At 39.3% G+C, this 25739-nt stretch overlaps 1 protein-coding gene across 3 annotated transcripts in view; it reads left to right on the plus strand.

Annotated features, from left to right (window-relative positions):
* The window catches only part of LOC146387482 (plasma membrane calcium-transporting ATPase 1-like), a 129567-nt gene that overhangs the window by 81107 nt on the left and 22721 nt on the right, over nt 1-25739 (plus strand). For 2 of the 3 annotated variants that reach the window (XM_084929120.1, XM_084929121.1), the window contains exons 8-16: nt 4297-4332; nt 9766-9939; nt 13499-13713; nt 13820-14062; nt 16090-16331; nt 16442-16679; nt 20982-21161; nt 22081-22168; nt 22335-22441. In XM_084929120.1, coding sequence (XP_084785246.1) covers nt 4297-4332; nt 9766-9939; nt 13499-13713; nt 13820-14062; nt 16090-16331; nt 16442-16679; nt 20982-21161; nt 22081-22168; nt 22335-22441 — 1523 coding nt within the window. The remainder of the gene's footprint in view (nt 1-4296; nt 4333-9765; nt 9940-13498; nt 13714-13819; nt 14063-16089; nt 16332-16441; nt 16680-20981; nt 21162-22080; nt 22169-22334; nt 22442-25739) is intronic. The other variant, XM_084929122.1, reaches the window with a different exon arrangement.

Here is a 25739-nt window from a genome sequence, read left to right on the forward strand (position 1 = left end):
TCCAAAGAGTTTGTAAGATTATAGTTAATTTGCTATGACCAGGTAATTAGCTTAAACTGTATATAAAAGATGAATTAGCAAAGTCCTGTTTTGAAGTCTTGAGCTGACCTTTTTTGGTATGACAATCTTGGTGATTACAAACAGGATATGATGTGAGGTGGAGCTGATTCAGAAACATATCGCGGCGTCATTGGCTAGAAATGTTAAATGTGCTTCATCAGACAAGTACTGAGGACAAGTACTTCCTAGACGTCTGCAAACAGTCACCTCTTGCTGGACATTTGAAAAATGCTGCACTAGCTGCACTTTTCTGCTCTGTCCTTCTTTTATATACAGTCTATGGTTGTAACCAAAGCTACATTTCAAAGAAATGCATGTGACCATGTATCCTTAAGGGGATAAATGGCTATTATATCCATGGATCATTATAGCCTACTTCATTCTGTAAGTTAAGCAGACAGCCCCAGTCCTTCAAAGGACTCAGTGCTGCCCACTAGATGAATCTCCAGAGTTTGGAGGCTGTTGAGGAGTCAGACATAATTCTTGGACTCAGAATAGCTTTGCATGATTCAGTTAGAAAATAACGCTTATTGATATTTTAATGGTCCTTGGTGCAGCACCTCAGTTCAAACCATCTGATTGGCTGCTCATTGAACAGGTTTGAATAGCAGGTAGGTGGGGCGTCTGTGCTCACAGGTGGAGCTGTGTGCCTGAGGGGACCATATTATGTATATCCTCTCTTATTCACATCATACAGATCCAAAAGTAGAAAAAATGAAATCAAGCATTCAGAGCACACTGCAGCCTGAACTTTTGGCTCACAGAAATTACTCAAGGATATACTCACCTCTTTATTTGAAACTTTTGCCATGTTTAATAAGAGAATCCACCATTATGTGACATGGCAGAAAATAATTTCAAAAAAGCATAATAGGTTCACTTTCAGTCACGTCAAGCTGTCATTTGTAAGTGGACGGTTCATTAAACAGGAAAGTGTGCAGAATGTACTTCTGTACACTAAATCACTTTAGAGGTTTTTATGCAATGGTTTGCAGTTGCCCACTTAAGATCAAATCAAGCTGTATGTGGCCTATGAGCTAAAATGAGCTTGACACCCCAGATGTAAAATTTTAAAAAATACTTTAATTTTTAACATTATTCAGTTGTTATGTTCAAGTGCTTGATGGGAATCTTGACAGGCCATTTAAACTTTTGTTCTCTGTCGTGGGCTTGCAAACAATCTTTGTTAATATTTCAGTAAAGCAACACTTTGAACTGTGATTTCACAAAGACTCAAAGACAGATTGATTGGTCACCTGAGCAAACACCTCATCATGGTCTCATTTATTCATGTAAATTCATGGCCACAGTACTGAGTAAATTGGCCAGTTACGTAATATCAATTAACTGTGAAACACAGTTGCTTCTTTTATAGAAGGACCCTTCAAAAGCCAACGTCCAGATGATCTTTGTACTATGTCAGAGCAGATGTAAAACAACAGGCTTCTGCAGTCGGTCTCTATTGCTTTTGATTTGCTTGTGATCATGCTAACCCCCTTTTACACATGTATCCTTTTCCTTTAGTTTGTTTTTGTCTTATCATTTTGTTTTACTGGCTAAAGTTTGAGTTTGTCAGGCATTCATTGTGAACTGGCTGAATGTACCAGCTCAGCGGAGAGAGACGCTCAGGTTTGCATTTCGGCCTCAAGTTTCTGGTTCATAAAAAATACAGACAAACAGACAAAAACAAAATTGGTGTTGACTTCCTAATGAGGAGAACCACAAAACAGATTCAGCTAAAAATAAATTCTAAATTTTAAAGAAAAGAGCCTTTACATTTACATCTCATACACAGACATTTACTTCCATGTTTACATTGTCAAAGCTTTAATCTTAATCTTAAAATGTGTTACTAATCCTTATCCTGAAACAAAGCACAAACCCTCAGAAACTCTTTGAAGTGAGAAGTGTCATCACTTTTCAGAACAAGTCCTTGCTTTGATATTTTCAGACTTTTCAAAAGGGATCTTAACTTTTAAAAAAAGCCCTTATTTTCCAAATTGGAAGTGAATCCTCGCAAAGACAGAAGCGCGCACACAAACACACACACACACACACACACACACACACACACACACACACACAAACACACGCAGGCACTGTCATGAGGTTTCTGTGTTCTTTTAACAGCAGACACACAGCAGACTTCACTGTCACACATGGCTGCATCAATCCGCTGTAAACACGCACACATGCACTGCACACATTCATCCATTCGTGTCAAGTCACACCCATCAGTTATCTTGCGGGGATAAAAGCCTTCAGTGTTGCAAACGCACACATACACACATACTTGAACCAGTTCACTCTCGATAACAAGCCACCAACTGAATAACAAAGAGCTCTCTGTCTGTGTGTGTGTGTGTGTGTGCGCGCGCGCGTGTTGTTTAGCTCTGACCTTGCCAAAGTTCCTTTCATAATAAAAGCAGACAGCTTAGTTTTACTGCAGCAGGAAGTTAACTTCCTATGAGCAGGAAAACGTACCTGACCTGCACTTCACCTGTGATGTGCTTTATTGTGTCTAATCAGTACATGGCACCTCGTTAAGATCAATTTCAGAGACAGCATCAGCCCATGTGTTTAGCTTTTCAGTCATTTTTGGGGTGAATAAAATCCCTTTTAAAGATTCAGACAGCCCAGTTTCATCCACAGGGCATCAATTAGTGCTGTTTAGTCAAAGCCACTGGAATGGCTCATTTACACACAAAGTGTCCGTTGGCATATGTGCCCTGACACACTGAGTTTTAGCACTAGTGAGAGTGACTGTAACTCTCAAGTCATTATCTTTACATGTGCACGGTTACTGTTATAAAGATGCAGCTTCTAACCTAAACTGCAACGCTTTCCTAAGCCTTAATACTTTTTTGAGGATTAAATCTGAAAAAATAAATAAATAAACAAAAATATACATATCCAGCAAATGAAAGCAAAAGTAAAAAGTCAATAAAAGATTAAAAAAAATCAATGCCATTCTGCCATCCTCTAAAAGTCTTCTAAAAGGGGACCATTAGGGATATAAAAGGGGAACATTATCTCCAAGACTGCCTTGGCCGGCTCTTCGGGGCACCAACGCCACAGGACATCATGCACATAATGAGGATACACAGACGGCATCTTGGCAGGAAGTGAACGCATTGTTAGTCATATAAAAAAAATCAGACCTCAAGAAAATCAGCAGACAAAAATAAAATGATGTTTTGATGCATGTCAGAGCATCTCACAACCACTCTACAAAGGGAGTGCCCTAAAAAACAAAGCTTTCTGTTAACTCTCACTTTCTGCTCAAACAAGGAACGAATTTCAAAATAAAATGTAAACGTGGTCACTGTTTATCACAGCGTCTGCAGCTGTGCTGGCAGCCTTTTGAGGCAGTACTAAAAACAAATCAATGCGGTGAACGTGCTAACATAGATTTGATTATTCACATCACACAACCTTCAATAATTGTGTGAAATAATTGAGTCTTAACATTTTTCATTACGTTCCACTTTAAAGTAAAAAAATTTAAAAAATCCACACTCTGATAAATAAATGACCATAATATCAACTTATTTTTTTTATATATTTTTATATTTTATAATCTGAAAATAACGCAGCTTACAAGAATGTGTCAGAACAGACCAACATGCAGTCTATTTGACGATGTACATAATGAACAAAACCTCAGTAAGCTTAGATAAAGTATCATATTAACAATGTTATGTACCATGTGAAGCATCACCTTTTAAAAAAGGCCACAGTGTGCTGGTACAGATGAATTCACACTGCATAAAGTGAAGTGAAATACAGAAGCGAGCACACTGGTGGGTCTTACATGTTATTGTTGCTTATTTAAGGAAGAAATGATCAATAACATGAATTCAGTGTCATTTCAAAAACAGACAGACAACTTCCTGAAAGGTCTACCTTCTCACAATAAATGATAGAAACAGAGTAATGCAGAGCTTCAGGAAAGTACAAATAAATCGATCGCCTGATTACTTTTAAACCACATTTTAAATTTCTGATGAATATTTTTAAAACTTTCGATTTCGTTGGCCATCGGTTCTCCGCAGCGGGAAGTCGTGTGTCTCTCTCCTCTGATTCGTCCATTCCTGCCCACGGCACACACACGACACACACACACCTGTGGGTTTCTATCAGTTTGAACTTTGTGTTGTCCCTCAGTTTGATTTGATCTTATTTTTCCTTTGAGCCATCTTATCAGCATTCCGCCCTCTCTCTCTGTCCGAACAGGTAAAAAACAAGGACCCCCCGAAAATCGCAACAAAGGTAACCCCTCCATTCATCCATCTGTCCCGCTTTGTCCCTCCATCCTCCCTGTTACTCACCCACTCCTCACCCTTCACCCAGCGGCAGGAGGGGAGTGTCCAGTCCATCTCTCTCCCTCTCTCTCTCTTTCTGCTGTATAAAGGGGGACGTTCTCTCGCCTTGCTTTACCTGTCCAAGGGTGCAACTCTCAACCTTCAAGTCTCTAACAGCCGAGTCTGCGGTCGCCCTGTAGAAGTGTATTAATGCCTCAACCCTGAAAGCAGGGCATGTTTTTTGGAAGCACATGATTTATGTTTGGGTGAGAAATCAGCCACAGGGAAATTTTTAAAAATGTGAGGCTAGTGGTTATCTTTGTGTAAATCACGTTTATTTGCAGCACTCAAAACAAAAATAAGACGTGGGTTATACAAGTCATTTATGATCACTTACAGGAAGTTCATGTCGCACTAGCCAACAGGAACGTGTACCAAAAGTGACATCATACCCATTGGCATGTTTTTGTGGTGACACCTGTTGCTAAGGAGTACACAGAAGCGAGGCCTGCAAGCTTCAGGTGCACGCATACACAAGAGTCAACAAGAAACACAAGTATATAATGTTAAAAACAACAATCAATTAGTAATAATTCAGATTTACTTAATATATTATGTCTATAAGGAGAAACACTAATCAATGGTTAATCGCCTGCAGAAGGTCCATTCAGAGCGCTGTTATTAAATATTAGCCAGACTGACGAGCTAGGACTTCAAATGATGATTAATTCTTGTTTGATCAGCAAATCTTTAAATGTCACAAAACATTCAACAGACATTCACACTAAAAAAAAAAAAAGTGTAATTGCAGAAACAAGTTAGGTTGTTTTCATAATATTCAAACAAACATGAAAGCACTACTGATTTGTAAATGTTATCAGTGTTCACTTTGCAAACTAACTTATACAACTGTTGAGATCTTTATCGCTATTTTCTGTTTGAAAGAAAAAAAACAAAACATTGAACGGTTATTACTAATCTCTTAAATGTAAGTCATGTGCTTGCTAAACACCTTTTTTCCCCTCATCAGAGTCTCTCAGTTCACGGTCAGAATTGGGCTACGAGACCATCAGTGAGGGTTGCTAACTCCTAACATACTGCTCTGACCTCTGAGGTGTCCTTGTTTAATGGGTTTAATGACTGTGTGTGAGATTGCTGATGACGTCATTGCGGCAACCTCCAAAATCAGCCAAATGCCCTCCATGTCCTGGGTGTTCCAGCACATGGCCAGCTTCCTCTGCAAGCTGTCTCAGCAAACACACACACACACACACACACATTTAAACGCACACACCGACACACTCCCCTCATCCAGACCTCCCATGGTTAATGCATCTGCTGCAGACAGAATGCTTCTTCATGTACAGAGAAAGACGCACACACAGCTTTTGGATGCTCATCACTGTTTTTCACACAGAAATTATAGTCAGTGCTGCAGTCACAGCCGACCTCCGCTGAAAAACACAAGCTGGACAACATTTCTAGGAACATCTTTGCTCATTTTTATGAACCTTAAAGCCCTGAATGCATTTGTCACCACCTTTTTTAGCAGCACATTAACTACATGAAATAGCCCCAGTTCTCCCATCAGTCATGTTTCCAGCCGCTTATTTTTTCCAACCATAAGTTATGAAATGAACTTCCTGTTTTCTTCAGTGTGACCTGAAAGTAGCAGTGGAGCCATAAAGTCATATGGAAAGTTTTTACTGAGGTCAGAGTGCGAGGAAGCCGAGTGTTGTTTTCTTCTAGACAACCTAAAGTCTTATTGCAACCAGAGGAGGCACACCCTACTGGCCATTAAAAGTAATGCATGTTTGATGCACTACCATACTACCATCTTTTATACTGTCTATGGTGGTGACACCCTATACTGCAGGTGTCTTGGGAGGTGCAGATTCCACAAATGGGCTGACAAAGGTGTCTAACCCTTGTCTTTTGATTAAGTAGCCCATTGCACGTTTTTTAAAAAGCCCAAGGTCACATCTCATAATAGCTTGTTTCTAGTTTAAACCTAAAGATTTAATTTTTAATATAGTTTATTTATCATTTATTTAATAATTGCTTTTCCTTTTCTTTACTCTTTGTATCACAACACTTCCTGCAGATGTTTCACTTTAATATCATGTGGGTGTTTGTCCCTTGAGCGGTTGGAAAGCTTTTAATGTGAAACATCTGTGCAGGAAGTGCAGCAGCAAAAGAAGAATCTGAGAATCTGATGTTTCACCTTTAAAATACCCCACAGTTTGTTTGTTTTTTAAATCACATTTTAACATGCTGTGGTCAATGTAAGCTTCTCTTGGCAGTATTGAGGGAAAACAGACATGGCCGGGGGGGTTTGCGGGTGGGGACGCTGAAGCGAGGATGTGGGAGTTGCACCCTTGCAGTATCAGTGGGCTGTGGGCTGTCGTCTGTTCTGTTTGTGTATTATCCTCAGTTTGTTTTCTTTTTCCCTTTTGACTCCTCTCATTTCTCTCACTGTTGCCTCCTCGCAGGGCGTTGCTCAGGACTTCATGTTGTCTTGTAGGCACTGTTTGATTCTCTCCTCTGTTCCTTTTTGTCTTGCTGAAGTCTCCTGCAGCCTCCATAGCTCTGCAGCCTCCACTACCTCCTCCTGTCTCTCTCTGTCGTGGTTCTGCATCGCTGTTGTTTTTCATTTTTTTGGGGTGATCCTTTGAGTTCATCTTCTGTTTGTTGACTTGCTTTACTTTTTGATTGTCAGACACCCCCTCCCCTCTGCTCGCCGTGCGTTCTCCCATGGTTCAGTGCTGCGCCTGTTTACACTTCTGTGGTTGGTCAGTGGGTCTCAGTCCTGTTCGTGTGAAGCTGTGTCAGTTAGTTCTATGTTGTGGCTTGTCTTCAGAGTGGACTATGTGCATAAGGCTCCGCAGCTTCCCGGTTTAACACCGACCCATCCCCACATCCAGAATGTTAAATGTCTTGTTGAGGTCGTGCTGTTGTGAAATTACTTCCCTTCTGGAAATAATCTGTGTCGGGGGTTTCTCATTAACAACCTGATGAAACTCAGAGCAAGGTGGTGGTACTGAGGAGTGGATAAAAGCGGTCAGACAAAAAACATGTTAGGGCGACACTCCCTGGCTTTGTTGAGCATGCAAATTCTTTCATTTTACCCAGGTTAGAAGGCAATATAGCCGTTAAAGACAAGGAGCCTCATGCAGGGACTTTTTTAATGTTTCTATCTTAAATCTTCAGTTTTTTTGTTAGATTGGGCTCAGATTCTCACTATATACATACAACACATTTCAAACATCATCTTTTCTCATCAGCTAATACCAGGATTTATGTCAGTCTGTCATAAGAATTTCAAAATTAATCTGCATAAACAAAAAAGAGGATTTGAAAAACAAAAGGAAAAAAAGACTGTTGCAGGTTTCTACAGATGAGACCAAAATGGAGATGTTTGGCTGTGAATCACAGCGCCACATTTGGACAGATCAGCACAAACACCTCATACCAACTGTCAGCACAGTGGTGGAGGGCTGAGGATTTGTTTTTCTCAGATACCTTGCAGTCAGTGGGTCGACTGTGAACTCCAAAGTTAAATCCGAGGCCATCAGTCTGACGGCTAAAGCTTGACCAGTAAATCTACAACAGAATGGCTGAAAAGGGAAAAACTCAGGTTGCCGCAATGATCCAATCAAAGTCCAGACTTTAACCTGACTGAAAAATACTTAAGAGACATGTATAAATAATTGATCCCAAACATCAACTTCAGTTCATAAACTGAATAAATGCATAAACTGAAGCAACATTTTAAAGAAGAGTGGGCAAAAATTACTCCACAACGATGTGAGAAGCTGATAGTCACACTGTGAAATGCTAAAGCTGCTGGGTTATAGGGTGTACTTCACAGGACTGTGCAAACTGACTGTATATTTGACAGAAAAAAGGAAAAACAGAATCAATTCCCTTAAAAACATTTAAATCGGTTCTTGCTTGAGGCTCAGTATCTCAGTTTGATTTAATTCAGTTTCTTTTAAACTTATTGCTGAAACTTTCTGCAAAAGTGAAGCAAAACTGGACGACATGGTTTTACTCCTCATTCCAGTTCACATTATTATTGTTGGATTGTTTTTTGTTTTGTTTTTTCCTTTGGTTCATTCCATTGAATATTTTTTTTTAACTAAAATTCAGAATTTGAATAAATGTTATGTTTTCACAGCAGTAGAGCTATAACCTTAGCAATACAAGAGTACTTGTTACTTTCTGGTCATCTGTCTAACTTGCTTTATATCCACGATTTGTTGGAAATGTTGATTCCATATTTGATGTTGAAATGTTTACCAGCAGTCAGTCTGAATAGCTTTAATGATGTAAATTTGAGTAATTTTGCCCCAGTTTGTTGACCCAGCAAAGCATTTCCAGTATTTAATTGTGAATAACATGACATGGAAATGAAGGAATTTTCAGATAAAATCATCCAGTCAGAGTTGTCAGCTCAGTCGTTCATGAGGACAAATATCAAACCTCAGTGTGTGAGATTAGAGAAGATCTGTTTTGTTTTCGTTCATCACCTGCTCATATTTCTTTGGTATGGAAATACGACAAATGGCGGATGGAGCGAGCGGAGCTGAATTCGCTGAGAGCAGAGATCAAACAGATCACAAAAGCTCCACATACATTACTACAGTCCAAACAGGATCACTGCTGATGAAGTGAAATGCAAATACACAGTTTGTTTATGCAAATGCAGAGCAGAGCCGTCGAGCAGGACGCGAAGCTAGACTCCACATCAGACTTCAGATCTCAAACTCGGAGCTCTGATGTCAAACAAACTGTATGTGTGCGTGATTGTGTGCGTGATTGTGTGTGTGATTGTGTGTGATTGACAGCCCCGTGTTAAATCCTCACTGTTGTATCTGCTGTTCTCTGTTCTGTCTGCTGCACTTCATTATGAACTGCTGCACCCAACTCGTCTGTGACACTCTCTGAAAGCTACCTGGACCTTTTTATCATGAATGTTGTGTGATCATAAAACGATGAAATGCTGCTCTCTGCATTCAGCCAAAGGTTCACCATGTAATGATTAGGAGTCAGAGGTGTTTCTGTTTTCTGAGAAAACTCGTCCTGTCGTTTTTCAGCTTTCCCTCAGACTGATTCTGTAACGTTTTCTCTGCCTCTCTTCCTTCATCCCCTAACCACTCCTGAACCTTGCTCCCTCATTGTGTTTTATTTTGTTGCCAATTAAACATCAATTTAATTCATTCAAATTTTATTTTGCTCCCATCCAAAACCTTCCTCCTTTTCCAACTACCATCAATTTTCTCCATTATTCTGTCTGTCCTCATCTGTCTTTACTCACCACCTCGAACCCTACTTCCTTCCTTCTGTCATTCCCCGTAAAACCTTCCGCTTCCTCCTTTTACCGCCTCCATCCTAACAGCCAAGACCCAGGATGGCATTGCTCTGGAGATACAGCCTTTGAAGAGTGAAGAGGCCGCTGAGTCTGAGGAGAAGGAAGAGGTCAAACCAGTGAAAAAGGTCAATGTTACCAAGAAGGAGAAGTCTGTGCTTCAGGGAAAACTGACCAGACTAGCTGTGCAGATTGGGAAGGCTGGTGAGTAGCTCACACGCACACACACGAACAATCTTAACCTAGCTTAGAACAAAGGCTGGAGGTTGAGGGGAATCTGCTGGTCTAGCATCAACCTGGGGTGGAGTATTTTTATTAATTCACTTTCCAAAAACGTAAAAGTCGCGTCAGCGCAGTTTTGTAGACCACATTTAAAGAGACATGCCAAATGAATGAAGCTAATAGTTTTGTAAAAGATTTTGAGGTTTGCATGTTCTTGAACTTTCAACTTTAACTGATTATTAAGAATACTTTAACAACCACAAATGAATGTCAGTAATTTGAGTTTTTAAACCCCTGTGAAACTCTGATGGGACCTCTCTCCTTCTTCTTCTTTTTTTATTTTTTTTATTTTTATTTTTTTACTTTTTTTATGCTGAGAGCCTACAACAGGGATACTCGCGCTGCTTTGTTTGGGGACCACTTTTGCACAATCACTGGAGACCAGAGGCTGGTTAATAAACATTAAACAAGCAAACACATCTGATGGAGATCACCCATAGCACTAGCTACGGGTAATCTCCTCCACACAAGTGTTAGCATTACTGTAATTTAATTCACACTGATTATGTGTTTATCAGACCCTGATGAAAGCTTACAGTTGATATGCAGTGGTCTGTTTTTTTTGCCATTTAGAAGAATAAACTTAAAGTGTTACTTCGCCAGGAAGACAAAGTGTTGTGGTAGTTTTCTGTATTCACATAATATTTAACATTTTCCTATATTTTCCTTATTTCTTATCTATATTAACTTGAATACCCGCCCAGAATGACAAGTCATTTATTTTACCATATTTGGAAGCTGCTGCTGCTGCTGCGTTTTAGCTGCAGTTGATTGAATTGGTTACTTTTGAAGGACTCTGTACAGCATTAAACATAACTGGAACCCCTTCAGTAGATTTTATTTAGTGAATTATAAAATGTCTGTGGGCCAGCCAGCGTCCTGTGGCAATCCTGAGTTGGTTCCTGAGTCATACGTTAAGTATTACTGCTCTGCCTCTGAATGATGGTGTTAAATAAAAATGTAAGAGATTGCCAGAGTTATTAAATCAGCTCTGTTGCCAAAAGAGTTCAGAGTGCCCTGAGCTAAGTAAACACTGTGATCATGTCTGACGGCATCGCCTTGCCAGCCTCTGTGAAGGCTAGTTAATGTTATCAGTATATTACAGCTATAAGCGGTGAGTCTCCAGCTGCAGTTCAACGCAGTCACAATACCAAAGGACGTCAAAACTGATAAATAAAGCATAAAATGTACAGAATCACTAATAAAATGAACTGGCTGTTTTATTATGTGATCCTACTCATTATTAGGTGCCTGGGTTTGACTGTACTGTTAGGTCAACCCAGATATCTACAGGATTGATTCAACATCAGACATATCTGAAGTTATTGGAAAGGCAGTTTTGTCTCTTTTTGATTACACTAAGAGGATCTTTGCAGTTTTATTTCTTTACAGGCTAGTAGATCCTAAACAAGTCTCTTTATTAGATACATAGAAATGAAACTTATGCTGCTACATGACTCTCACAAAGACGACATTCGAGAAAAAGTGTGACTTGCCCTCTAATCAGGCAGCGCAGGGTCAAAATGCACTCAGTTCTATTGGATGGATGTTTTTTATTGGGAACACGATTCATCCCGGAATTGAAAGCATTTTCTGTGTCATTTCAATTGACCTTAATACACCAAGGGGTTTTCAGGACATCATTACCGAACAGAAATAGAATTTGGGCCAAACACTTTGACTGGAGGTGACTGACAGGAAAGATGAAGTACAGAAACACAAACAGGGGAATTTTCTGTTACTTCCCCTCACCTGTTTGATATTCAGGATGTTGTCTGGTTACAGGCATCCAGACTTCACTGCCTTATTAAATATCATAGTTTAACCACCTTTCAATTTTTTACAAGCGAGACATATTCAAGTGTTGGCAGTCCGGAATCAGTGCAGTTAGACACCAACGCGTAAATAGATTTAAAGATTAAAGTGTATTTTCTTTTGGTAGTTGACTATAGAAACAGAGACATGGAAAGCAAAGGGGATGACATGCAATCAAAATCATTTTGTAGAAGCATCAGACTGGGGACAGTGTGGTTAAATATTTCCCAAACGGCTAGACCACAGGGAGAGTTTGCCAGCAGGTCTTCAGCAGGACTGCTCATCAGATCATCTTTAAAAGCACCACAAGAGATCTGAAAAGTGCTGCCACAGCACTGTGAAAAATGCCAGGTTGGTTTTGCTTAAAAAATGCTAATTTAAATAAAAGAAGGTTTTTAATAACTTGAATGTGACTGAATCTGCAGTACTTAATGAGGACAAGTCACTTAAACCTAATAAACTAAACCATAGTCTCCAAATGTCCTCGGTAATGGACATTTGGTTTTGGTCTATATCTTTTGACTTATTTGAGCTACCCTACTGATGTGCTCAATAGAGGACATTCCGGCCTTTCCAATGAGGCAGGAAATCAGAAAAAAAGATAGTTTAAGTTAAGGATACTTTTTACGTCAGTTCTCAGGTGGATTTTTTTAGCAAATAATGGGGAATACAATCTGAAAATGCACTAAGATTGACCAACTTTAGAAAGCTGAAGTTGAGCAGCAGTATTTCCATCATGAGTTAAGACACACTGTGCTCTATACACTGCGTTCCAGGAACGCTGGTTTTATTAACCTTAACAACCTTGAATAGGTTCACTGAACAAGTGTCATTAATCGCTGCAGACACAGTCATGGTGGGCTATTAATAGCTAAGTTCTTCAACACACAAACGTCGTCACTCAACTAACAATCACAATGTCATTAAATTAAGCATTTAAAGGTAAACATTAACAGTCCCGTGAGTCTTTGCACTTGTCACTGCAGACGTGTCTTCTGCTTAGAAAAAAAATGTGTAAAAGTATGAAATGAAACAGTTATACTTCTTATAATGTGGACAAGAAGTGCAGATCAGTCAAGTAAGTAAATTTAAAATGTGAGTATAAGTTGCTGAATAAAAAATAAGATAATAGGTAATGGATCACCAAGATTATAACATCATACATGACATAAAATGGTTAGAGAAGACAGGCATGCTAACAAAAAAATTTGCCTTTATTTACTAACAGCTAAAAATGGTAAACATAATTCCCAAAGGAGTAAATAAAACAGGAATCCAGATGTCAAACACAGGATTTATCGAAAGACAAGATTATATACAAACAGAGACTGACTACATGAAACAATGGAAAGTAATTAAGGACAGGTAAAACTAATGAGTGCTAGAAAAACAGTCGCAAAGGAGGAAAGAGCCGGAGGTAAAACTAGAACCAGGTACATGAAAAACTTGAAAGTAAACTACAAAATTACATGAAGACAGAGACTAAACAAGTTAGCAGAGATGGAGGAACACAGGAGGCCATAGAAACTGGGAACACAGCAACAAAAGAACAGTCTCAGTCCCAAAGGATTGAAACTGAAGGTTTAAGGATACGTGTTGTAGAAACCTTAAAACCCTTAAAAAAGCTTACTTGACTTTAATGGAAAACTGCTCTTGTTCCACCCAGGTCTGATCATGTCGGCGGTGACAGTTATCATCCTCATCCTCTACTTTGTGATCGACACCTTTGGGGTCCAGGGTCGGCAGTGGTTAGCTGAGTGCACCCCCATTTACATTCAGTATTTTGTCAAGTTCTTCATCATCGGTGTGACAGTTCTGGTCGTCGCTGTCCCTGAGGGGCTGCCGCTTGCTGTCACCATCTCTCTGGCCTACTCTGTCAAGGTGAGCAGGAAGGAATTATGTAAATTTAACATTAATAGACTCCTCTCAAAATCATGTCAGAGACGCTGAGGTTTTAATGAGTGCACCTTCGTCGTCCATCCCTTAGAAAATGATGAAAGACAACAACCTGGTGCGTCACCTGGACGCCTGTGAAACCATGGGCAACGCCACGGCTATCTGCTCCGACAAGACGGGTACTTTGACTATGAATCGGATGACAGTGGTGCAGGCATACATCGGCGATACGCACTACAAGACTGTCCCAGAACCAGATGCTATCAAGCCGGAGACTTTGGAAATGATGGTCAACAGCATCTCCATCAACTCAGCGTACACCACCAAGATCCTGGTGAGTCTTTAACTATCACATCGACAAATACTGACACTCAGGCTGTTCCAAATGCAATTATTTGGCTCTGGAGCATCTATAATAATAAACAGAGAATATTCAGTTATTTATGGGCCTAACACTTCATTTATGTTAAAGAAAGAAGCTGTGCTGTGATAAATGCTTTATTAATGGAAGTCTTCACTACGTAAGTTATGAGTATAGACTGACAAGCATATAAACTGCAACATGAGTGCCTGGCTGAGACAGTAACTATAGTTGGGACAATGTTTCCTGTTGATTACACAGGAGACAAAACATCTAAGCAAAGAACATACCAGAAAAAACTGAGCACAATCTAATGAATGAGATTCAGCATCATTCCTTCTTGTATTGAGTGTATTTATGAGCCAATACAAACTGTTGATCGCATTCTTCACAAACATACAACTTTGCCATACTCTGAAAATTTGGCCTCAGGTGTGCATAAATGTGAGCAGCATTCGCTCCGGGAGCTTTCTGTCCTTCTGTTTATCGTCCACACCCCAAGCAGGAAGTGGTAACGCATTACCTACATACAGTAACCATCCACAGTAACCATCCATTTTACAGATCAAAGTACTGCAGGCTTGTGCTGGTTTGTACAGCTGTCATCTGTCCTCTTTTCCACTTTTATATATATAGATATAGATATATATATGTATATGTATATATATGTATATGTATATATATGTATATGTGTATATATATGTATATGTATATATATATGTATATATATGTGTATATGTATATGTGTATATATATGTATATGTATATATATATGTATATATATGTGTATATATATATATGTATGTGTGTATATATATATATATATATATATATATATATATATATGTATGTGTGTATATATATATATATATATATATATGTATGTGTGTATATATATATATATATATATATATGTATGTGTGTATATATATATATGTATGTGTATATATATATATATGTATATAGGTATATGTATATATACATGCATATATACATGCATATATATATGTATATATATACCGGTATATAAATATATGTATATATATATGTGTGTATGTATGTAGACAGTGTTATTAGTGTTTGGTAGTCCACAGTTTTATTATAGTCAGTTTCATTCTCAGCGAGTGTCATCATGACAGAGAAAACAAGAGGTAGTCAGATAATGAAAATATCTCAAAAAAGTAATCTCTGATATATTTTGTATATGTTAGATATAAAGCCTTTTTTTATTTCATTTTGATGATTATGGCACGTTACGAATTACAACATCAGTGCGGTGTGGCATGGAGATGATCAGCTTGTGGCACTGTTGAGGTGTCACTGAAGCCCGCAGTGCTTGATATCAGCCTTCAGCTCTTTTTATATTGGACGTAGATTCAGTGTAAGTGGAGTTGGCGCGCTTATCAAACAGAGTAAAATCATGGTCAACAAACTGTTTGGTAGCGGTTTTGTCACTGTGTGTAGGTTTTTACTCCTGCTGGAAAAGGAAACTGTCATTTCCATAACGCATGTCCTCACATGGAAGCATGAAGTGCTCTAAAATCTCCTAGTACATCGCTGTGTTCATATTGGACTTGAAACCCAAGCTAACGCTGGCTCATGTCAAGTCAAGAAAAATGAATACTAACATTTTAATTAAAGTCATTTATCTGATATAATTTATTATATTAATTTATTAGATATGTGTCACCATGTGTGTTAAGTGATTTTAAATTATAGTATTAAACCTGTTTCATGGCACCAACATGACTGACAGTTACTGTTAACCTGCACATGTACTTGAATTGCAGCTACAGAAGCGTTGTGTTCTTCAGATGGTCTTGTTTTGTGTGTATAGACCCAATGAAATGATTAAAATTTGATTAATTCTGGAGCCCAAGCTTCTCTGATTGAACCAGCAAACATCAAACAAACTTGAACCGCTGGATGTTCCTAGTGACCCTCTTTGCTTGTAACTTTAATCATATTTAAGCACCTCCAAACTTTTTCTCGCTCCTCAGCCCCCGGAGAAAGAAGGCGGCTTACCTCGCCATGTGGGTAACAAGACTGAATGTGCTCTGCTGGGCCTGGTGCTGGAGCTGAAGAGGGACTACCAGCCAATCAGAGATGAAGTCCCCGAAGAGAAACTCTACAAGGTTTACACCTTTAACTCCTCCCGCAAATCCATGAGCACGGTGCTAAAGAACGCTGACGGAGGCTTCCGGATGTACAGCAAAGGAGCATCAGAGATCATCCTGAGGAAGTAAGAACAAACAGTCTGAGGAAAGATGGCTGCTTGGGTGGACACAGTAACCTTTTTGGTATACCTTTATAATCTCCCTTCACTTTCTCTGATTCTCTCTCTTCTCCCAGATGCTCTCGTATCTTGGACGCCCAGGGCCAGCCTCGTGTCTTCAAGCCCAAGGACCGTGACGAGATGGTGCGAAAGGTGATTGAGCCGATGGCGTGCGATGGGCTGAGGACCATCTGTGTGGCCTACAGGGACTTTCCTGCTGAGGCTGGAGAGCCAGACTGGGACGCTGAGAATGACATCCTCAACGAACTGACCTGCATCGCCGTGGTGGGGATCGAAGATCCCGTCAGACCTGAGGTACAGCACCACCGATCAAAACGCTCTCTGTAGTTAACAGCTCATGTTGGCCAATGTGCCGTTAGGTTTCAAAATCAACGATGTTACCTGCTGAAGAATCTTTATACAGCTTATTTATTCTTATCATTTTCACCTTTTCTCTTTGGGCGTGTTTATGGCCAAACATCACAATCTTTATTTCTGTAGCATTGTTGAAAACAGTGTGTTGCAAAGCAGTCATATAAACAAAATATTAAAGTTATCTGTATTAAGGAGTCTGCGCTTTTAGCTCATAGGCACTACTTGCACATAAACTGACCTTGTTGTTGGAAGAGTATCCATCGCTTTGTGTATATATGACAAAAACATTAGGACAACCATAGAGGGCCCCCTTTAAGAAGATATTTAAAGAGGACTGTGTGACTGACCAGACTGCTATGAAACCCCAAGGTGAATGGTTTCAACGTAGCCATGTTGGTGTTTTGAAATGTGACAGGGATCTTCTTTTCTGATTCTTAATGTGATCAGTATAATTTGAAGCTAGTCATTGAGACCATAAACTTATCAGGAAACTATACTGAAGTCACAGAGTAAGGGATTCAATTCAATTCAATTCAATTTTATTTATATAGCGCCAAATCACAACAAAAGTCGCCTCAAGGCGCTTCATAGATACAGAGAAAAACCCAACAATCATATGACCCCCTATGAGCAAGCACTTTGGCGACAGTGGGAAGGAAAAACTCCCTTTTAACAGGAAGAAACCTCCGGCAGAACCAGGCTCAGGGAGGGGCGGGGCCATCTGCTGCGACCGGTTGGGGTGAGAGAAGGAAGACAGGATAAAAGACATGCTGTGGAAGAGAGACAGAGGTTAATAACAGATATGATTCAATGCAGAGAGGTCTATTAATACATAGTGAGTGAGAAAGGTGACTGGAAAGGAAAAACTCAATGCATCTTGGGAATCCCCCGGCAGCCTACGTCTATTGCAGCATAACTAAGGGAGGATTCAGGGTCACCTGGTCCAGCCCTAACTATATGCTTTAGCAAAAAGAAAAGTTTTAAGCCTAATCTTAAAAGTAGAGATAGTTTCTGTCTCCCGAATCCAAAATGGAAGCTGGTTCCACAGAAGAGGGGCCTGAAAACTGAAGGCTCTGCCTCCCATTCTACTTTTAAATACTCTAGGAACAACAAGTAGGCCTGCAGAGCGAGAGCGAAGTGCTCTAATGGGGTGATATGGTACTACAAGGTCATTAAGATAAGATGGGGCCTGATTATTTAAGACCTTGTATGTGAGGAGCAGGATTTTGAATTCAATTCTGGATTTAACAGGAAGCCAATGAAGGGAAGCCAAAACAGGAGAAATATGCTCTCTCCTTCTAGTCCCTGTCAGTACTCTTGCTGCAGCATTTTGGATTAGCTGAAGGCTTTTCAGTGAGTTTTTTGGACATCCTAATAATAATGAATTACAGTAGTCCAGCCTGGAAGTAATAAATGCATGAACTAGTTTTTCAGCGTCACTCTGAGACAGGATATTTCTAATTTTAGAGATGTTGCGCAAATGGAAGAAAGCAGTCTTACATATTTGTTTAATATGTGCGTTGAAGGACATGTCCTGGTCAAAAATGACTCCAAGGTTCCTCACAGCGTTACTGGAGGCCAAGGTAATGCCATCCAGAGTATGAATCTGGTTAGATACCATATTTCTAAGATTTGAGGGATATGAGGACCATTTTTCCATAGATTTCCATGGCAGCTTCAGTGGTTAGTATGGAATTGCATGGGCTTACCATTTCACGTCTTATATGGTTTTGACGTTTTTTGTTCAGATTTGTTTGTGACTTGCTGTTTAGATAAAATCGTGGATCTGTTTTAACCATGCGAAACCGCAGCTCCGAATAAAAAGGCTGAACATAAAACAATGTTCGCTGTTCACCAAAAAGACTTTTCTATTCACGATGTGTCATTTGCTCTTTTGACCTGAAGTGTGGATAATCTAACAGTCAGTGAGAGCAGAGAGGAAGAGACCATGATGTTATTCAACAAGAAACACACTGTAATTATGGATTACATAATTACCATTCAGTCATATGTCACATCCCAGTGCCTTGATAAATATTGTATTTTCATGGGAGATGAATTTACATAATTTCCACTTTGCCTAGGAAAAAGGTAAAAGGACTGATAAGCTGTCTATGCATGCAGACTGACAGATAATCCAGCTGTTTCTACCTCCCGCTGTCCTCCTCCCTATCCTCTCGCTAACAGCTCTGTGCGATTTGTGTGTGTTTTTGTTTCTCACACTTCCAGAAGGTCCCTCTTCAAAGACGTTCATAGTGTTGCAATCAGTTGTTCACATGAAAAGCGCCGGAAATAGCTTTGTTGCTTTAATAAACAGCAGTAAGAGGCTGCTGCTTCTGTTGCCTGCAATAATCCAGACTTCACGCAGGGATCAGTAGATCTACGGGATAATCAGAGTTTGTGGTGTGCAGCTTGTTTTTTCTGATGATGCAAAAATAAGTTAAACAGACCAAACAGGGAGCTTAAATTTTCTTCATTGAGATTGAAACTCATCTGAGAGGCTGCTCTTGACTATATTGTTATATTTGTGTAAGTATGCCATTAACTTTCTCCTAACATGAAGACCGAAGTTTGTCCTAGCCAGATCTTACAGTCCGGATGCTCTGAAGTGTTAAATGAGGCCTGTAATGAAGCTGAGAAAGCATCAGTGCTGCTGCCTGCTGCTTTAATGTCAGAGCACAAAGATCACCAACAGGATGGAAATAACCGGAGAGCAGCAGGAGTCAATCAGCAGCACAGTGTTTATCTCTTCACAACTTGTGATGGGCACAAGACTGAGTATTTTAGCTTTGTGCTACAAAAAATTTTTTCTCCTCATGTTCAGAAAAAGTGTTTTTGTAACTGCAAGTAACCCCAAAATCAAGCAGTCTGCGCTGAAAGTTAAGAAACACAAGGATCCCCTTTTAACCTGATTGGTTCATTAACTTAAAGGGTAATGTATGCAGTCCATTCATAGAGCATTTCCTACAACATTTTACTATAACTAATGTAAGTGTCCGCAGTGTTGCGCCAAAGTCTTGAGCCACCCATTATTTCTTTATATTTTGCTACAAAAGGAGCCAGACTAATTTTAAAAATGCTCTTGAGCAATAGATCTCTAGGCTTTCTGAAGATCTTTTAACATTTTTCTTTGAACACTGGCTGCTTTTTCACTCATTTTCAGCCCAGCCCTTGTACATAAACCTTTGACAGAATGTTTTTTTTGTTTCTTAAGCAATTTAGCAGGTGCATTTTGATGTTTGAATGATTCGTAGGTCACTAACTCCAGGTAATGAACCAGTGTTGTGTCTACACATAGCAGACAACTTAGCAAAAAACAATTTTAAATTGTGTCTTTGGGCACTTTGTTACTCACAGCCTGTAAGAAAAACACATCTGTACCTTTTCTTTAGCCGAATCCATTAAAAATCCCAAGGATCATACAGTTTGACAGCAGAAATTGTATTTTTTTTCCAACAAGTTGATTCCCAAAGAATCTCGGCATATCTTGGCATGCTGTGTAACATGTCCTTAAAATTATGAGGAAAAGCGAGACGCGGAAGACAAAAAAAAAGAAGTGGGATGCCTAAAAAGACCTGACACAGGACCAGAGAGATGAAGCTGGCCGTTCAGGTGATCCACTGTTCACTTCCTCGTCAGAAATGGTCTCAGTGGAGGGATGGCTGTTAAGAAGCCATTCTTAAGGAAGGGAAACAGTATGCTGCACCCTGGCTGAGGCACTTTAAATGAGAACTGTGCAACATTTGTATGTATTTGTAAGCAAAAAATGTGCCCTCTGTTGGGTTCTGGTCATATCAGTCGGACCACCTGAGGAGCACAAGAAGCAGTCAGCACCTCTCTGACCATCAGGTCCTTATAGACTCCTCACAGGCGTCTGTGTACCTTTGTGTAGTCACTATCACCTCTCCCAGACCGAGATGAATGAATCTCAGGGTGGGTTTAAGAACAACGACAGTGGTTCTCATGTAAAATCTGCTGCTGCTGGAATTGGACCTCTTACACACAAGCTCTGCTGCAGTATAAACTCTTTCTTTAACATCTTTTTAGACCCTGAAGAAACAACCAACAGAATGTTCGTGACAGTTTTTTTATTTGGGTTAAAGGCAAGGGGACCTTCCTTATGTTTCAGACTCAAAATCATCTTCATCTTTTCTGTCACTCTGCATTCATCTTCAAGGTTTTTTTTTTTTTTTTTTTTTACTGTGAAAATGCTCAAGTCCCTTTGTTCTGACTCTCCTCCAGGTACCCGAGGCTATTGCTAAGTGCCAACGTGCAGGCATTACCGTGCGCATGGTTACCGGAGACAACATCAACACTGCTCGTGCCATTGCGACTAAGTGTGGCATCCTGCTGCCTGGGGAGGACTTCCTGTGTCTGGAGGGCAAAGAGTTCAACCAACAAATAAGAAATGACAAGGGAGAGGTAAAACGAGTACAAAAAGAATCCAACTGCAAGCAACATTCATATGAGCATTTAAGTTTTTAAAAAAAAAGAAGCTTTGACCAGAGAATGACTCTGAAATGAACTCAAAACAAGCACCAAATTAAGTCAATATGGCCCAATTAGTCTTTGTTGCTAATGCCAGATTTCCACTAGCCCATTACGTCTCTGGTGGCCTAACAGCCCTGAGTTAACCCCCTTCCAAAGGCTTATGTACAAAAGCAGCAAACATTAAGTTTCCTAATGTATCTCATAGCTATCTTATTAGAGCGAGGTAGATGTTGTGTTTGGTAGTGTTTTACCTGTTCAGCTGATACCGTCCACACAGCACTCTTTACAACAGTCTCATGTTAAACTGATCTGTCTGCATTAAGCTTATATCAGCTGATTTTTGGGGGTTTGGGAGGTAGAGAGCTTTGTTTACTGATTGTACGGATAGTGAAGCTTAAATTGCCCCTGATGCATCCATCAGTGTGTGAGTGTTTGTGTACATAAAGTGCTGCATGAGTGTGTGTAAATGGATGGATGCAGCTCATAGCATAAAAAGTGCTTTGAGTGCTCAGTAAATCTAGAAAAGCTTATATAACTATCAGTGCAGCCCATTAACCAATTAATCAGTTTAACTCTTAAGCGGTTGGCTGTTTCTCTCACTGCCTGTCCTGGAGTTTCGGACATTGTCTTTATTTGGATAGGACAGACACAGCAAATGGCCTCGAGGCAAATTCAAACACATGCATTAGGTTTATGACATATGCTTTGCTTGCTCTGCCCAGTAAAGTGCTCAGATTTGTCCAGTTAAAGATGAAGCTCCAAGTCCCCATTATTGCTCTGTACCCAACTGGGATGGTTATTTTTATATGCTAGAAAAAGATTATTTGAAACTTAAACATGTCATTTCTAGGTGGAACAAGAGCGTCTGGACAAAGTTTGGCCCAAGCTGCGTGTTCTGGCTCGATCATCACCCACAGACAAACACACTCTGGTCAAAGGTGGGTTTGTTCTGACAGGAGACTGTTGAGCTGCTTTAAATCTGCGTGTAATTGTAAACCTTTAGTCAAGCTGCTGTAAATGGATCTACTTTTTCCCCCCTTCTTTTTTTGAATGATCATGCACTCACTAAGACAGAGTTTCTTGTTGTGTCACTCTGCTGATCAGGCATCATCGACAGCACAGTGGGCGAAACCCGACAGGTGGTTGCAGTGACAGGAGACGGTACCAACGACGGCCCCGCCCTCAAGAAAGCTGATGTTGGCTTTGCTATGGTAACCACTTCTTCATTTTTTTCCCCTCGTCCTTTTCTTCTGTTGCCTTTGTTTCACGGCTCTTCATTGCTTCACTCTTCTGCTACTTAAGTTTCTCTGCATCATTACCTAAAGAAAAGAATAAGCCTTTCAGTTAATTATGTTTCTAATGCAGCCATGAAATAGGTCATTTCTCTAAACGTCATTGACAATAACTCTTCAGTTTAATGCCGCGGATTCATTAAGATAGCTGTGAAATGGAATAATAAATCAATAAATGTTGAGTTCGGCTGCATTCAGCACAGTGGGGCCCCACTCTACCACCTTGTCACTGCCTTTGTTTTCTACAGATCAACTCACAGAGAGTGAGACTAATGCTGTTTCTTTATGTTGTCTGTTTTATCAACCAGAGTGCATGTACTCTGGGGTGCATTTTTGCACATTTTTGAGGGTATTTGGACAGATTTTCTCAAAAAGGAAAAAAGAAAAAACTAAAATTACAGTTTAATTAAAGAAGTGATAAGAGCAGAACGTGTTTGAGCAAGAAAGTTAACACTTTTAACTAAAGTTAATAGATAAAAAGACCAACCCAGCCAAAATTAATTGCTAAAATGATTAAAACAAATAAGTAATGGTCACGAAGTGGAAAAAAGTTGAATTCGCTTAACAAAACAGTTGAAACTGTTAGATTGTTCACCCATTTACAAAAACATGTTATGGATAATCATTCATAATGTGAAGCTACAATCCTGAATTATTAAAATCTGGAAATATTAGTTCAACACATGTATGGATAAAAACATTATGGTTTTAGCTAAACAAACTTAATGAAAAAAATACAATAGCTGGTTAAAAATATGTGGAATTTATTAGTTAAATGTAGTTAAAATATTCAGGTAAAAGTAAAAGTGAACAAACAAAATAGTTTAAAAACACATTTAGATAGAAAAATATCAAGCTCTGTTTCATGGTGAACGTTTGGCTATCTTATCCCACCTTTCCAGACCTCACAGCACTTCAATTTACAGAGAGTCAGATATCGCCCCCTTTAAGAATTTTATGATATTACTTCACCTTGAAAATAATCACGAGAAAGCGTTTAAAGAGACATCACTAAAATATTTATCTGTAACTGCATATTAGCCACCTAGCTTAATTGTTTCTGGCATAGATTGATCCTGGAGTTACTTTACACCTTCCTGGGTCACGAGCGACATCTTGGCTTTTTAGATATACTATGTCCCTCTACTGGTAATGCAACTTCAGCATGCCTGTGCATTTCATGCTTTGGAGAAGCAAAGCATGACATACACATGGTGGACCGCCGTGTCTATTACACACTTTGCCCTGATATTGGGTTCATGAGGCTACAGGAGGGTCAGTCTGAGGAAAAGTGGAAAGATGGTATCTCCTTGAAATGCCCTTCCTATAACTTAATTTCATTATATCAGTACTTTTTTATGATTTAGATAGATATTTCCTCATTAGGTTAATATCCAAGTATATCTGGTTACTGTAATTTATTAAGTTTGTTTGTTTTTTCTTTCTCTCAAACATCTCATGCTCTGTTTTCATATTCTTTAATTAAATAAACAAAAGCAGAAGAATAACCATAAATAGGAATCACACTAGAAAGCTGTATAAGCAGTGGTGACTATGCATATTATTGTTGACCAACTGATTGCTTAAAAAAAAGAAAAAGAAAGTTAAACAAATGAAATTGGTAGCTGGAAAAACTAGATAAACAGTTATTATAGTAGCTAAAATTATAATTTAAAAGAAGGAGCTTCTTGGCTAAAAGTGTGACTAGCACTTTATCAAGACACAAATGTGGTAAATTCATAGCTGAAAGTGTGTAATAACAGTTTAAGTAAGTAATGATGTTGAGAAATGCCTGAAAGTGGTCACTAAACGTGAAGAATAGCAATCAAAAGGTAGTGGGTGGGTGGCTGAAACTCCCATTTGTGTTTTATATATGACCAATAACAATCCTCTGGGCGATCTGGGTGTGTTTTATAGATTTAAGTGAAACGACATTTATTAGTTTTTATTTTTCATTAACAAATTAATTTTCAGACTCCTGAAACTTGAGTTGAGTAATCCATCACATGATGGTTACATTTACTCTGGTAAAAGTATTGTTAATGCACATGACTCGCACATCAATAATAAATGAAACACCTCAAGCAAGTTTTAAGTAGGGAAATAGATTTTTTTTTTTTTTTTGGAGACTATCAGGAAATACATTTATAACCAGTGGCATGCTGTAAGGAAATATGTCTTGGAAAATGTGCTGCTTTTCAAGATACATTTGAAAATGGTCAGCAATCATCATTATTTACAATATTTATAGCTTTCATCCAGGTGGCTTAGAAAGTTGTTACTATGGAAAATGAGAACATGAGACGTCCAAGTTTGGACTTGAGCTCAGCTCGGATAAAATGATCATCTTCCCAGTAGAACTTTTGGAACGAAACATATTGGGGCTTGTGTTTATAGCACAAAGCTAACTCACTAAGGGGAAACATCGCACTCTTTATTTACATCACCTAAAAGTTTCAAAAGTTAAAACCATATTTATCTTTGGAGGAAATAAAAAAGAGAAAAATTGCATAAACATGTTTTTGTTTGACATATGTCAAAATATGTCTCAGTAAACTTTCTCCTACAGCCACTCATAAACGTTTGTTTGCTGTGTAAATTCAGTTGTTTTCACTGTCCCAGTTTTATGATTCCCAAGCGCTGCACCTACGTCAGCTCATTTGTTATGTAACACTTTTGACGCACCAACCGAATCTTCATCATATTTACCTCAAAGTGAAGACTGTTTTAAGTAAACTTGTACAGGAGTTCAGGATGGCAACTGCAACTTGTAAAGTAAATGGTAAATGGCCTGTATTTGTATAGCGCTTTACTTAGTCCCTATGGACCCCAAAGTGCTTTACACTACATTCAGTCATCCACCCATTCACCCACTGGTGATGGCAAGCTACATTGTAGCCACAGCTGCCCTGGGGCGCACTGAGAGAGGCGAGTATTCCAATTCTGCAGGAAAACCACAGACCTGGCAACCCAGTGCCAAATCATAGCATTTCTTTGTATCGCGCAAGTTTGTAAAACAGAGACAGCCTGCGAGTGAAGTGTTTGTAGATTTAAAGGATCCAATTCTGCTGTATTCGAAACTGAATGAATTAACACTGTGGCGTCCTAACTCTCATCTCTAAAGAGTAACACTGAACAGATGATCAGCTGACGACTTGCCAATGTGTATCTGTTTAAAAACAGAATACATGCATGTGGACGAGTTCACAGCTGACTC

The sequence above is a fragment of the Perissodus microlepis genome, chromosome 5 (genome assembly GCF_051167445.1).
Source record: "Perissodus microlepis isolate ML-2025 ecotype Zambia chromosome 5, ASM5116744v1, whole genome shotgun sequence".
NCBI lineage: Eukaryota > Metazoa > Chordata > Actinopteri > Cichliformes > Cichlidae > Perissodus > Perissodus microlepis.